This window comes from Acomys russatus, chromosome 22 (genome assembly GCF_903995435.1).
Source record: "Acomys russatus chromosome 22, mAcoRus1.1, whole genome shotgun sequence".
Classification (NCBI taxonomy): Eukaryota; Metazoa; Chordata; class Mammalia; order Rodentia; family Muridae; genus Acomys; species Acomys russatus.
In genome coordinates this window covers 59685905-59699675 of record NC_067158.1, presented here as the reverse complement: position 1 = coordinate 59699675, position 13771 = coordinate 59685905, and the positions used below count along the sequence as shown (strand labels likewise).

Sequence of the window (13771 nt, the reverse complement as noted above, 5' to 3'; positions counted from 1 at the left end):
CATATATCTGTGTACTTCCACGTTTTTAATATTGCTGGGACTCCAGGAGTGCTTTATTACAAAATCAAGTCATCAAGATCAATTACTTTAGCTACACAGTGCCATGTGGCACCTGAAGAATGTGGCAATTCCTGTCTGGATCATGTTTTATACCCCAACTATTCTTTTGTTGCCCCTGACAAGACCTAGGCATGGACAGCATTGAGGAACGATTCATTGTGAAGCAGAAGGACACCGAAGTCTTCCTTGGTGGATGACGTTTGCCATTAGAATGTATCGCACATCCCACAGCAGTCTGTTTTCTTTATTGTCCTTCATGATGTTAACATAAAACCTATTATAACCCTAAAGCGTTGAGGAAATTTATATTATGTTGAAGTTGAACACACTAGATTCTGAGGCAAGAAGGTATGGATTTAAGGTCTTTGGATATAACTAGTTGTTGTATATGTTTGAGCAAGTGAATTTATAGTTTCTGAGCCACTAGTGTCGCATCTAGAGGCTCACTGTGCTTTCTTTGTGTGTAGACATTTTCTGGTAGCGAGGAGACATGGTAAGCTCTGTGCTTCTGAGCCTGTTGGGAGCTGGGGCCCAGGAGCCTTCTCCTCCAGTTTATGAATCACAAGCTGGTGGTGCTTCCTTGGTGAGGCCATTATTTTTAGCTTTGGAACTGTTAGGAAGTCTGCAGGGGATTTTCACACATTCGACAAATTAGCAAAGGTCATCAAAACAAATCCGCTAACCGAGTTCATTGGCTTGAAATTCTGTCAAACCAATGCTGTCATATTAAATTAAAGAGCTTCCCACTGTCTGTATTTCCAGTATTCCCAATAAAAGGGTCAAGCTGATCCATTGCGATGCATTCCACTTTTTTAAAGTTTAAATTTATTTCTCTTTAGTGATGTGTGTGTGTGTGTGTGTGTGTGTGTGTGTGTGTGTGTGTGTATGTTGCCTACATGCATTCATGTGTACTCATGTGTGCCTGGTGCTCACAGATATCAGAAGATGGTATCCAATCCCTCAGAATAGGTGCTATAGACAGTTATGAGTCACCATGTGGGTGCTTGGAATCAAGTTCTAGTCACCTGAAAGAGCAGTGAGTGCTCCTAACCACTGAGATGTCTCTGTCTCTCCAGTCTAATGAATGCACTTTAAATCACAAATGTTGACCTCAATAAAATCTGTCTGTTTTCTATCTGCACCCCTCCTTTTCCTCAGTATGTTGGTGTATTTTCTGCCAGTGTAAAACTTTCTTTCTCTTTTCTGTTTGGTAAAGTTCAAGATCCATTTTCAGGAAGTCACTATGAACTTTTCTCATGCTGTTTACGTGACTATTTTCCTCTTGATTCAGGATTGACTTGTTTTTTGAAAGCTGAGTTTTGTGTAATGGTGTCAGACATGGCTTAGACAGGGCCCTGTAGCTTTCTATAAGCCTCTAATCATTCCTTTCTTCTTGATTGATTATGCAAGCTTAAGAAGCAGCTGTAGACATGACAGTGTACCCACACCATGCTCTTGCAAAGCTGTTGAAATGCTGTGGCTTGGGAAATGCCTTGGTGATTAAAATACTTTTGAGGGCATTAGTTAGGATCTTTGGAAGCCAGGAAGATGCCCAATGGGCATGTCATTCTAACCTCTGAAGGCAGAGATGGAGTCTCCTGGGCAAGCTGGTTAGTGACACTAGCTGTATCCATAATCAAATCATTCTTGAGATCAACTTTGGGCTTGCACACGCACATGTAAATGTTGTCTTGACATTCGCATGCACAACACACATAGATGAAAATGGAAAATAATTACAGTGTTGATCTCTTTGCTTCCAATGTTGCCATAAGCAGTGTTCAGAAAAAAAATTATTAAAGGCCAGGTAATTAAACTATTTCTCTATATCCTTCCTTTTGTATTTGTGGAGCTATGAATTGAACATTCAGCCTTGTTTGTATTAGGCAAATACTACCATGACTTACATCTTCAGTCACTGAGTGGTGCTTTTCCATCAGTGTGAACCAAAATTTGTCAGCTCTCCCAGCAATATCTTTTTTGCATTATATACATATATATAACCTAGTTGTGCTTTGTTGTTAAGCTTATGGATCACACTGATGGATTGTATAGGAAAAAACTGACAAAACTCAGGGTCTTCTTTCTGAAAAATCTCCTGGGAAGTATCACTTACGTCTCTTCAGCGAGGGAAAGTTTCAACCTTACACACTGTTTGTTGTTCCTTTACTTCAACCCTGAGACAGCACAGCAATTCTGGAGTTTATTTTCCCACTGTTTTCCAACCATAATAAGAGGTCTGGGTTTCTCATTTTTGTTTTGTTTTAGTTGATGTGACAGCTTGTTTCTCTCTTCTCTCTCTCTCTCTCTCTCTCTCTCTCTCTCTCTCGCTTTCTCTTGCCTCACACCTTTGATAGAATGATATGGTGATTAAAAAAGAATTTCTTTTTACTCCTACATTGAATCACAGCAGCTATAGTTTATAAACATTATTTCACAATTATTTTCTCATTATAGGTTCTTTGATTGTTTTGTGGTGTACCAAGAACATTTTAAGCCAGAGAATATTCTCAGTGTTTTTCTATATACTCCACATAGAACATAGTATGTGATTATTAGACTGTTAAGTCAAATTGCTATGCATGAATCTCCTTTCAAATAACTAGTTAAGTGATTTTAACCACAGTACCACTGAGCCTCAGGGGATCTGATTGTACTCAGATCTGTGTGGTGGTAAAGTTGGCCAAAATAATCTTTTCTAGATATAAGATTCTAAGTGTTTGCATTTCTCAAATTTACTACTATTAATTATTATTGCCAGACATACATAATTCAGCACTTAAGAACAAATATGAATTTTCCCAAATAACCTCTTGATTGAAAGAAATGGTCTTGCCAAAGGAAGATCTCTTAAGATTTATTTTGAGATGAAAGGGCTTATTAAGTCATAGTGACAGCCAGAAATAGATCAAATTCTGTATTCTTCAGCTACCTTCAGCAAGTTACAAAATACGGCTATTTTCCCCCCATGAAACAATGAAGGAGACTCTTCCAGACGCTGGTTCAGAATTTAAGTTGTAATAATGGTTGTGTATGATCAGTAAACATGATTAGAAGAAGAAGAAGAAGAAGGAAGCCTTTTAAATTCTATAAGTTTACATATAGCAAGTGTTACTGTTTCATTTTTTTTTTTAGAGTAAAGCAAGCAGTATAATGTGGTAGATAGAGATAAATTGAGAGTTAACATCTAATTTGGTGTCCAACAATGATTATTAATTAAACTGTTTTCCATTTTTATGCTCTAGAGTTTTCACTAACAGGAAGAGGAAACTTACCTGTTTGATATTTGTGAGGGCAAAAAGTCACACTGTCATTTAGATGTCTTCAATGATTATGATGATGTTGGTAGGGCATGGCCAGTGGTGTGGGGCTGAGACTAAGAACCAAGAATCTGGTGACTCACTGGGGACACTTGCTTGTCTTTATGGTTAACTGGATGTTTTTAAACATTGTTTCTTCTTCAAAATAGCTGAGGTGCTACTGTATTCTCAGTGTTCTCTTAAATTGTAAATGGCTCCCAAACTTAATAATTCTCCTCAGTTGCAAACTGGTGTAGAGAACAAAGCTCTGTCATGATGTAGGCATAAGAGCTGCAACTTGGTTTGGTTCACTGTATATAAAATGATCTCCTTCAATAGTTAGAGGATGAACAGAGTGGAAACTTATAAATAATAGAAAATGGAATTCTGGGGACTCTTTGCTGGTCTTATATGGCTTGTTATCAAGTTAGCAACATCATCGTAAATACAACAGAAGAAGAACTGGAAATGAGTATCACAAAATATCCTTCTCCAGGTTTAAGTGTGTCAGAGAGAGGCATTTGGATTTGCTCTGGACTAATGTTTATGTCTCTGGAAAATTTGTATGTTGAAATCCCACCCACTAATATGAGTGTATTAGAGAGCAAAGTTTGGGCAGTAAGTTGGAGGTGCTAAAACTGTTAAAGCTGACTTCCCTTTCACCCAATTCTACTTGCCCGCTTTTCTAATATTTGTGCATGCTTGTGGATCCCCACACTATGGGGATCTAAATATGGATTCAAATATGGAGCCTTTAATATGTTGAATGACTCTTCTGTTCCCTTGATAAGATCTTGACTGGCAATAAAATGCCAAATGTTAAATTTCAACTTAATGCATTTATATTCAGAGAAAGAGCACTTTGGGAAAAGCCATAAGATTCACTTAAATTATTTAGACAGTATTTAATAATCCATTGATTTGAGGTATTCATAAATATCCCAGGGACCTAAGAAAGTCATGTTTTCAAAGTATTCTTCTTTTAAACAATACTTTAATTTATTCTTTGAAAATGTTATGTATTTACACAATACATTTTTATCATATCCACTTGTCATCACCACCCTTCAATTCTTCATAATGCCTCTACCTTATCTCTTTCACACACCCCAGTCCTAATTATTGATGTTCATATACATATAGACCTTGGGTCATCTACTATGGCAACCTACCAGAAGCCACATTTCCAATGCAGAGTGATTATCACTCCTTCAGCAACCTTGAAAACCAGTGTGTGGAACAGCCATGTCATGTGTAGAAGTCAACATTTTACAATCCTCCTCTCCACCCTCTGGTGCTTACAGAGCCTCCCCACACCCTCTTCCAGGATATTCCACGAGTCTTGGAGAGGGGGTGACATGTATGGCTGAGTGCTCATAGTTGCTAGGCCCAAAGGAAGAACACACACACACACACACACACACACACACACACACACACACACACACTCACAAGAACACACATCTTCCTATTCTCTGAACCCTTGCCCATAACTTGTCAGTAACCGAGATTGGTAAGGATTTAGTTGAAATGACTTTGAAGGATTTAGACATTTTTATACCCAAGTGGAAGCACTGCAGCTATTGTTGGCATACGTCTATAGGATGTCTATAAGAAAGACAGTGACTGGTAGTGAGATTTTGGGGACAGTAGTTGAAAAAATTGTCACTTCAGTAATGGAAAATTGTCAAAGTGCTTGAGATATATCTCAGATCACTGTTAACTTCATATTTTACTTAGGAAAGATTGGTCAGGAGCCACTGGAATAACATCTAATTTTCCACACTCACTGGTAGTGGGTTCACTGAAGCCACAGGATAATCATAGCTAGAAATTATTTAATACAGCCTGCCTATATTCACAACAGTGACAGGCAAGATTGGAGTATCAACTGTAGCAAAAAGACAGGGCAGCAGAGAAGAATCGTTGAATGTCTTGGTGGCAGTGAACAGATCTTTCAACATTTGGCAATAGCCTGGCTTGAGAATTTGAAACCCCAACATCTACCCCCAGTAACACATTTCCTCCAGTAAGGCAACAGCTACTCCAACAAGCCAAACCTCCTAAACCCTGTCAAGTAGTTCCACTCCCTTTTGGAATATATGTGGCCCTATGGGGGCCAGTCCTATTCCAACCACAACACTGGCTTACTTTTTCTTTATAGCATTTTTTTATTGACTTTCTACAACTCCCTATGCACAGCTGAGAGTGTATGCATCAGCCTCACTCACACACTGCATTTACCTCTCCACCCAATGTTTTTTCCTTATCAATCTTGAATTATGTTTGTAAGAGACAGTTTTGCATGGGATTTGTATGATAGATTGTAGGGTATATTAAACTAAGGGTCTTATGTTACCTAGAACATTTTATCACACATAATAAGTAGTTTATGAGGTGAATGATTTTGTGAGTGAATGAATAAAATTAAAGGTCTGATTTATTAGTATTAGTAATAATTACTATTAAAATATTAAGTAGTGGTCTGTGTGGAGCTGCAGTTGCGGGGTTGTGTATTCGGCAGGATGGGGTTCATGAAAGTCGTGAAGAATACGCATGGGAGAACAGCAAAATAAAAGGATACAGAGGGTCCTAGAAATCTACAAGTAGAACAATATGATAGGCAGATTTGGGCCCAGGGGTCCCGCTCAAACTAAGGCACCAGCCAAGGACAATACAGGAGGTAAACTTTAAACCCCTTCCCAGATCTAGCCAATGGTCAGAATATTCTCCACAGTTGAGTGGAGAGTGTGATACGACTTTCTCAGGTACTCTGGTGCCTCACATTTGACCATGTCCCCTGGAGGGGGAGACCTGGTGGCACTCAGAGGAAGGACAGCAAGTAGCCAAGAAGAGACTTGATACCCTATGAGAATATATAGGGGGACGTAATCTCCCTCAGGAACAGTCATAGGGGAGGGGAATAATGGGAAAATGGGGGAGGGAGGAATGGGAGGATACAAGGGATGGGATAAACATTGAGATGTAACAAGAATAAATTAAAAAAAAAAAAAAAAAAAAAAAGAGGTACCAAGTGAGATTCCGAAGGCGGTAAGAGGGTAAAACTGACTACTACGCCCAGAAACGACTGGTGATCCAGGACAAAAATAAGTACAACACACCCAAGTACAGGATGATAGTCCGAGTCACCAGCAGAGACATCATCTGCCAGTTTGCGTACGCCCGTATAGAAGGGGACATGATAGTTTGCGCAGCGTATGCGCATGAACTGTCAAAGTACGGTGTGAAAGTTGGCCTGACAAATTATGCTGCAGCCTACTGCACTGGCCTGCTGCTGGCCCACAGGCTTCTCCATAGGTTTGGCATGGACAAGATCTACGAAGGCCAGGTGCAGGTGACGGGAGACGAGTACAATGTGGAAAGCATTGACGGTCAGCCTGGTGCCTTCACTTGCTATCTGGATGCAGGTCTTGCCCGAACTACAACTGGCAACAAAGTTTTTGGGGCCCTGAAGGGAGCTGTGAATGGAGGCTTGTCTATCTCTCATAGTACCAAACGATTCCCCGGTTATGACTCTAAAAGCAAGGAGTTCACTGCAGAAGTGCATCGGAAGCACATCATGGGTCAGAACGTTGCAGACTACATGCGATACCTAATGGAGGAAGATGAAGATGCATACAAGAAACAGTTCTCTCAGTACATAAAGAACAACATCACTCCAGACATGATGGAGGAGATGTACAAGAAAGCTCATGCTGCTATCCGAGAGAATCCGGTCTATGAGAAGAAGCCCAAGAAAGAAGTGAAGAAGAAGAGGTGGAACCGTCCTAAAATGTCCCTTGCCCAGAAGAGAGATCGGGTTGCTCAAAAGAAAGCGAGCTTCCTCAGAGCTCAGGAGCGGGCTGCTGAGAGCTAACGCAGTTTTCTATGAAGAGTTTTTTTTTTTTCATTAAGACAATAAACTTATTGGCCAAACCAAAAAAAAAAAAAAAAAAATTAAGTAACACTATTTGATTCTACTAACTATTAGGATATGAATGAATTGTAAAATTTCCAAACAGGAAATTTAAAAAATGCCAAATAATGGATATTTTCTCACTGCCATCTTACTCCCTTGAGGAAATAGAAGTCTATGCTTATAGTTGTGTAAGGGCAACATTAACAATCATGTTAAATGCAGCAAATGATAGATGTTTTTCTTCTAGAATTCAGAAGAACTATGGGAGAAACTCCCTGTTGCATCAGTTCTATCTCAATCAACTCATCCAAACAGTCATTAGCATAATGCCTCATAGAGCACAGAAGAATGCTGAAATTAGACTGCTTAGTTTAGGAATATACAGTAATCAATAGCTGTTTTTAAGCTGTCAATGATAGGGGCAGAAATGTACCCTCAGAGTCTTTTAAAAGGATTACAAATTAGCCTAAGGGCAACTGAGTCACTGGCCTGTGGATATGACAACGAAGTGCACAGGAATCTAATACTGAGTTAAATTGTCAGCAAAGCGTTTTTCTACTTGATAACCTAAGATCTAATTTCTATTGATCTATCTTCTAGAGAATGGTGTTAGTAAACCTGAGCAAAGGTCTCTACAGTAATGTAGGATTTGAGAGGCTAGAAGCAATGTTTTGTGAAATGGTGTATACCCCATTCATCTGGGGATGAGAGAATCTGAAACTTCCAGGAACCCACAAGGAGACAACGAGGAAGGGGAAAGGAACTGCTGCTGTCTCAGCACTCTGCTATCAGCCAATTCAAGGGTGGAGGTAAAGAGGATTTTGGTTGCCTGCTTTTTAGGTGAAATCAGGTGATATGGGAGAAAATGGTTAGAACTGAAAAGGGGAAAGTGATGGTGTTAAAAGCAGCAGCAGCAAGCTGAGAGATCTGTTGGGGGATGGTCTAATGTAGTCTGATGCTAATTACTGCTTGCTGTCTCAGTGACCCACTCTTTGAATAATAAAAAGCCATCCCACCTGAGCTGGGCAGAGGAGATATAGGTGTGACTATTGATCCCAAGAAGGAGAGAGAGGAATTCTGGAAGAAGAGGAAGACTGCCAACAGGAAGAAGAAGAGAGACCTGAGGAGTAGGAGGCCACCATGGGTTAGACGGGAAGAGAAGCACATGGCTGTGTGGATTGAGAATCCGGCCCAGATGAAGAATATTAGCAAGTATTTGGGATTATGGATGGGAGGTAGCTTGATAGGAGTTATTGGAAAGAGATGGCCTGGGGTTGAGGGAGGTATCACATACCTGCCCCACTATGAGAGTAGTTAGAGGATTAATAGCTGCCCTGCCCCAGGTTAACTAAGGCTATTTTAAAATATAACAAGTGTCTGTGTCTTAATTGATTGCTAGCCTGGCATATAGATAATTTTAAAACAATAGAGATTGCAAGTGGTAAAACAGAAAGCAAAGGTGCATTCAGCAGGATCTGGAGTGGCACAACTCTACGGAAGAGCGAACAGCTGACTGCCCTCTGCATTAGCGAGAACCCTGACCATGCCTTACAGTGTGGCTAAAATGCCCTGAGCATGATGATGGCTTTTTGTATATTATCTTAATGACATCTCAGGAGAGTTATCATTATTCTACTTGATCTCTGTCTATCAGTCCTCCACACTTTCAACAGACAGGCCAATCAGCTCAGTGACCCAGTCTTCAGTTTTTTTTTTTTTTTCGTTTTTCAAGACAGGGTTTCTCTGTGTAGCCTTGGCTGTCCTGGACTCACTTTGTAGACCAGGCTGGCCTCAAACTCACAGCAATCCACTTGCCTCCGCCTCCCGAGTGCTGGGATTAAAGGTGTGCGCCACCATGCCTGGCCAGTCTTCAGTTCTTGCTCTTGTCAAATTCTTGCTCTCTGAACGGGCTCTCACAAACAAGCTGATTTTACCATTATACCTCTGGTATTGAGCCTGAGACTTTCATTAAGTGACATGCTTCTCATCACTCTTTCTAGACTTTTCTCCCTCTCTCCTTTTTAAGACCTCCTGAATTTATATTTCATGTGAACTTGTTGATTTTTCCCAGTCTGAAGTGTATTCTTTTTTGCATGTTTAGCCTCTGTAATGCCTTCACACTCACCTCATTGGACACCACTGCAGCTGGTTCCTGGACTGTGTCTTAGAGGCATCCTCCTATACATAGTTTCAGCTCCCTTCCCTGACTTCTTTTCCTTGAAGCATGGAAAAATTCAAATTCAGATAAATCTAAGTTCGACTTTCTCCAAACCTGACATCATGTAAATAAACAAGGCTAAAGAAAAACAGGAACATACCAAGGGATGACATTTAGTATCCTCAATATGCTTATAAGGACACACCCTCTCAGCCTAGTCCTTTTACTGGTCTGGATAAATTCATGTTTCCTGATTAGACGTCTTGTCTGAACTTTAGCCTTGAAATTATAAACTTGATAAGACTTAAATGTATTACAGACAACATTAACTTATAATATTGAAACTGATTGGTTTCTACCTATATTTTTTTTTCTTTAGGTGATGGTATTTTCTTTGACACTGACTCATAGACCTCTTCTTTGTAATATTTTGAGTGTCTGCAGAACCTACTCATAAAAGGCCACACATGAATTCCCTTTGGGTGATGTGTATCTCAGAACTGGTGGCTTGTCTCATTTCTGTTATATTCGAGTTTTCTGCATCCATGCTTCTGGACATATTTAACATACAACAGACTTCAATCTACCTATGAATTGCTCTTTTCATAGACTGGATTTTGCACGTGGGAATAATATCCAAGGGATCCTATCTCGGTTTTATCTTCAGATTTTGCTACTTGGATTTATCACTTCTAGTCATACTAATAGCATCCTTCTATTATTATTGTTAATATTCAAATATGCTTTGAAGGAAAGACAGATTTTGAAAATATTTCTATGCATGAGAGACTCTTCAAAACACATCTTTAAGCAGAAGATCATTGTGGTATATTATCTGTTACAGAAAGTGCTTCTTGTAAATTTTCTGCAACTTGGGCATGGAAACTAACTCTATTGGAACTTTAATAATCATCACTGAACTGAAAATTTAGCATATTCACACTTGATTCTTTTATTACAAAGAATAACAAAAAGTTGGTTGTAAGGAATCATGAGGGATAAGAGGAAGAACATCATTTTGCATTTCATTTCCTGAATTGGGTAGGAGCACTTCCTAATATAGGCAACCAAAAATGAGAGAACTATGTAACATACTTTCCCTTTAAAAGAAGAACTATTTTTTGGGCACATTTTGCCTGTACAAATCTTGTGAGGAAAAGAGAACTTCTATTCACAGCCACAGTCCAAGGAAGTGTGAGTGGAACTTCAGATTCAACAAGTAGATGCCAAGTGGACATAGGTGATGCCCATCCCCACTGCAGTCAAGGCATACGATGGTGTTAAGGTGTGGGTATCAGGGTCTGGATATTGGCTAGGACTTTGAAACTGATCGCTCATCAGAGAGCAATTGCTATACTTTAGTGAAGAGATTATATTGCTGAAAATGAGAATTAAAATCATCTTCATTCCAAGTTGTGAAAATGTGCATCACCAACCAGAGATGGACTTTAGTTTTTCTTTTGGTTTAGTAATTATACCAAATGGGGCCTTCATCTCCCATCCAGGAACACACTTGTAGCTCAAGGCTAGATCAAGGGTCAGAGAATAAATTGCTTTCATCTGTCTTTGCTTTACCTGGAACAAGAGCCTTAGCACATCATGAGAAGTGTTTGCACTTATGACTCTGAATCATCAAAAAGGATGTCACTTTCAAAATTCTCCACTGAGATTCTCATCAAGAATGTTTCTGATAAAAACTGAAAAAAATACGTCCTCTTCAGAGTGATTCATGGAATCAAAAGTTCTCCACAGCTGAGGTCTGACCTTCACCTCCTTCCACTAAAATGCCTCTACTTTGTCGACATAAAATAAAAGTAAAAACTAATTGAGTATTTGCTACTTTTCTTTTTATTAAAACTAAGTGCCCTATAATAAAATATTTGCCCTAATACTATTTTCTGATATGGTCTGGTTTCTAGCTACAAATATTCAGATGTGAGTATGTAACCTGGAGAAACTATGGAAACAGGAAGTGTAAAAAGGGACCATGGCAGAGAAGGGGGGATAGAGAAGGGGACAACAGGCGACAGGTTGTATGAAGGGAATAGGGAGGTGACTACAGAAGTAGAGGGAAGGGGGAGGGTGACTAACACTAAAGATGTTTGATAAAGCTTCAAGGAATTTCAGTTCACATTTACCTAAAATAATATATACTACAAACATTTACACACATACACCATACACGTACACACACACACACACACACACACACACACACACACACACACACACACACCAGAAACAAAATCAAACATCTTACATGAAGTTATATCACTTGGGTTAAAGAGCTGTAGAGTATCTAACAGAAACTCCAGTACCAGTAATGAGAAACCTCCATTCAAGATGTTGACCAGAATATCCCCAGGCAATTCCCCAAACCAATATGAATTATTGCTGTTGCCCTTGCTTGCCCCACAGAGGTTGAAAATAAGTCCCTACTGCTGAAGACTCCTCATACTTCAGACACAGGACTCTGATTCTAACTGAAAGGCTCCTTCCTCTACACAAGCTTTCACAGTACCAGAAAGTTCTATGTAGGCTGTCAAGAGAGGAAAGCATCAATAGTCCTATCCAGCTGTGACACCAACAAACTATAACTATGATCAACATAGGAAGATATTTTTAAAGGTACAACAGTGGCACTCATAATTTGATCGTAACCGACAGCTGTGTATTTGGACAACAATGTCAATAGAAGTGCTTCCTTAGAAGGGGAAAAATCCTTCAGGGTCCCACCCATGGACAAACTATGGATGACTGATGGCTGATGAGAGGGAGGGAGAATTAGTCCCTCCCAGGGATATGTTGACTAATTAGGTCTCCAATATAAAGTGGTCAGCCCTGAAATCATGTCACTAAACAGACTAAGCCAATTTTATTTATATATTGATGTATTTATGAACATAGAAGAAGAAGAAAGAAGAAAACAAGGAAGAAGAAAGAGGGAAGGAGGAGGAGGAGAAGAGATTAACACTGGGAGGGAGTGATGGGGAAGCACAGATGTTAGAAAGAAGAGACATGGGAGGGGATGGAGGGAGGATGGAGAAAGTGATATAATTTATTTTGAATAAATATGTTTTAATGGAGAAAACAGTGCTGACAATGTGCCACATTTCTGAGACTCCTCTCTCTATGAGAAGTAAGCCACAGATGTCACACACCCAAGGTGCTTTGATTCTGAGCTGATCAGATTTTAGTGTTTGGGAGCTATTGAGGTCACTAGAAAATGAGTTTTCCGTCTCAGTTCATTTAAAACTTAAATGCTCTTGAATCAAATGCAGAGCAACCAGTGTGACATAGGCTTGCAGCTAATTATGCCAACCACAGTGGGTGGCAGACAGGCTGAAGAGGTAGCTTAAAGAGCACAGGTGAGACCCTACAGCTAGCTCGGCCCCCCAGTAACGGTTTTGTTCCTTCCTGCAGAACCTTGCAACTCAAATTGCCGACTATGAACTGTTAACATCAGCACTTTCTTGAAGGTGTTCACAATACAGCTTCTGGGATTGTTGGCAGCCCCATGGAACCAGGTCTGATTTTTAATCATCTCCATGTTTACATGCGACCCCTGACATGATCTGCCAGGAGCTAACAGACAAGTTTTCATTTCCTGCTCTAGGAATATTAAGGTAGCAGCAGGCAAGCCATGGCTTTGTTCAGTGAATACTTTTCTTTTTTCCTTTGTAGAACTATAGATGAACATGATAGAAGAAATGGAAATATAGTCCAACTGGAATCAATGCAGTTTTGTTGTGAGAGCTCGGTGAGCAATCTCCTTTCCTAAACAATCCACAACTGAATGAGTTCAGCTAGCACTGGTAGGATGCTGATGAAAATTGATGCAGATGTTCTTATTCCTGTGTTTGGGATAAATAGATTAATGCTTAATTTCAATTTGATATAATGCACCCACAAAGCCTATATCGATACGTTTATTTAAGTATAAATGGTTTTTCCCCCTTACATGACAGAGTTGTCACTGCAGGGCACAGTGTGCATGCTTCGCTCTCCAGCACAATTTTCCATCCTAGAGCATCATTATATATATATATATATATATATATATATCAATGTCTCATTTATGACATTTACATTAATATGCTTAATGTACAGAGATATTTAAAATAGAAGGACATCCAGTAACAAGTTAACTTTCATGTGCATGTGTATGTATGTGAACATGTAGAGGAGTGTGTGTGTGTGTGTGTGTGTGTGTGTGTGTGTGTGTGTGTGTGTGTGTGTGTGTGCACAGACCACCTCAGGTGTCAATTTTAGGCACTGCCCATGTATTTTTTAGTATATCTCATTGGCCCAGGGCTCATCAATGAAGTAAGGATG

The 13771-nt window shown here is 39.7% G+C and overlaps 2 protein-coding genes across 2 annotated transcripts in view; one reads left to right on the top strand and one right to left on the bottom strand.

Annotated features, from left to right (window-relative positions):
• The window catches only part of Gabrb1 (gamma-aminobutyric acid type A receptor subunit beta1), a 444703-nt gene that overhangs the window by 83472 nt on the left and 347460 nt on the right, over positions 1 to 13771 (bottom strand). The window lies entirely within an intron of this gene.
• LOC127205955 (60S ribosomal protein L5-like) lies at positions 6478 to 7251 on the top strand. Its single transcript, XM_051165292.1, has one exon. It carries the CDS (start codon positions 6493 to 6495, stop codon positions 7234 to 7236), a length of 744 nt encoding a protein of 247 aa, XP_051021249.1. The 5' UTR covers positions 6478 to 6492; the 3' UTR covers positions 7237 to 7251.

Coding starts and splice junctions, on each gene's coding strand:
- LOC127205955 (XM_051165292.1), top strand. CDS start 6,493: ATGATAGTCCGAGTCACCAGCAGAGACATCATCTGCCAGTTTGCGTAC.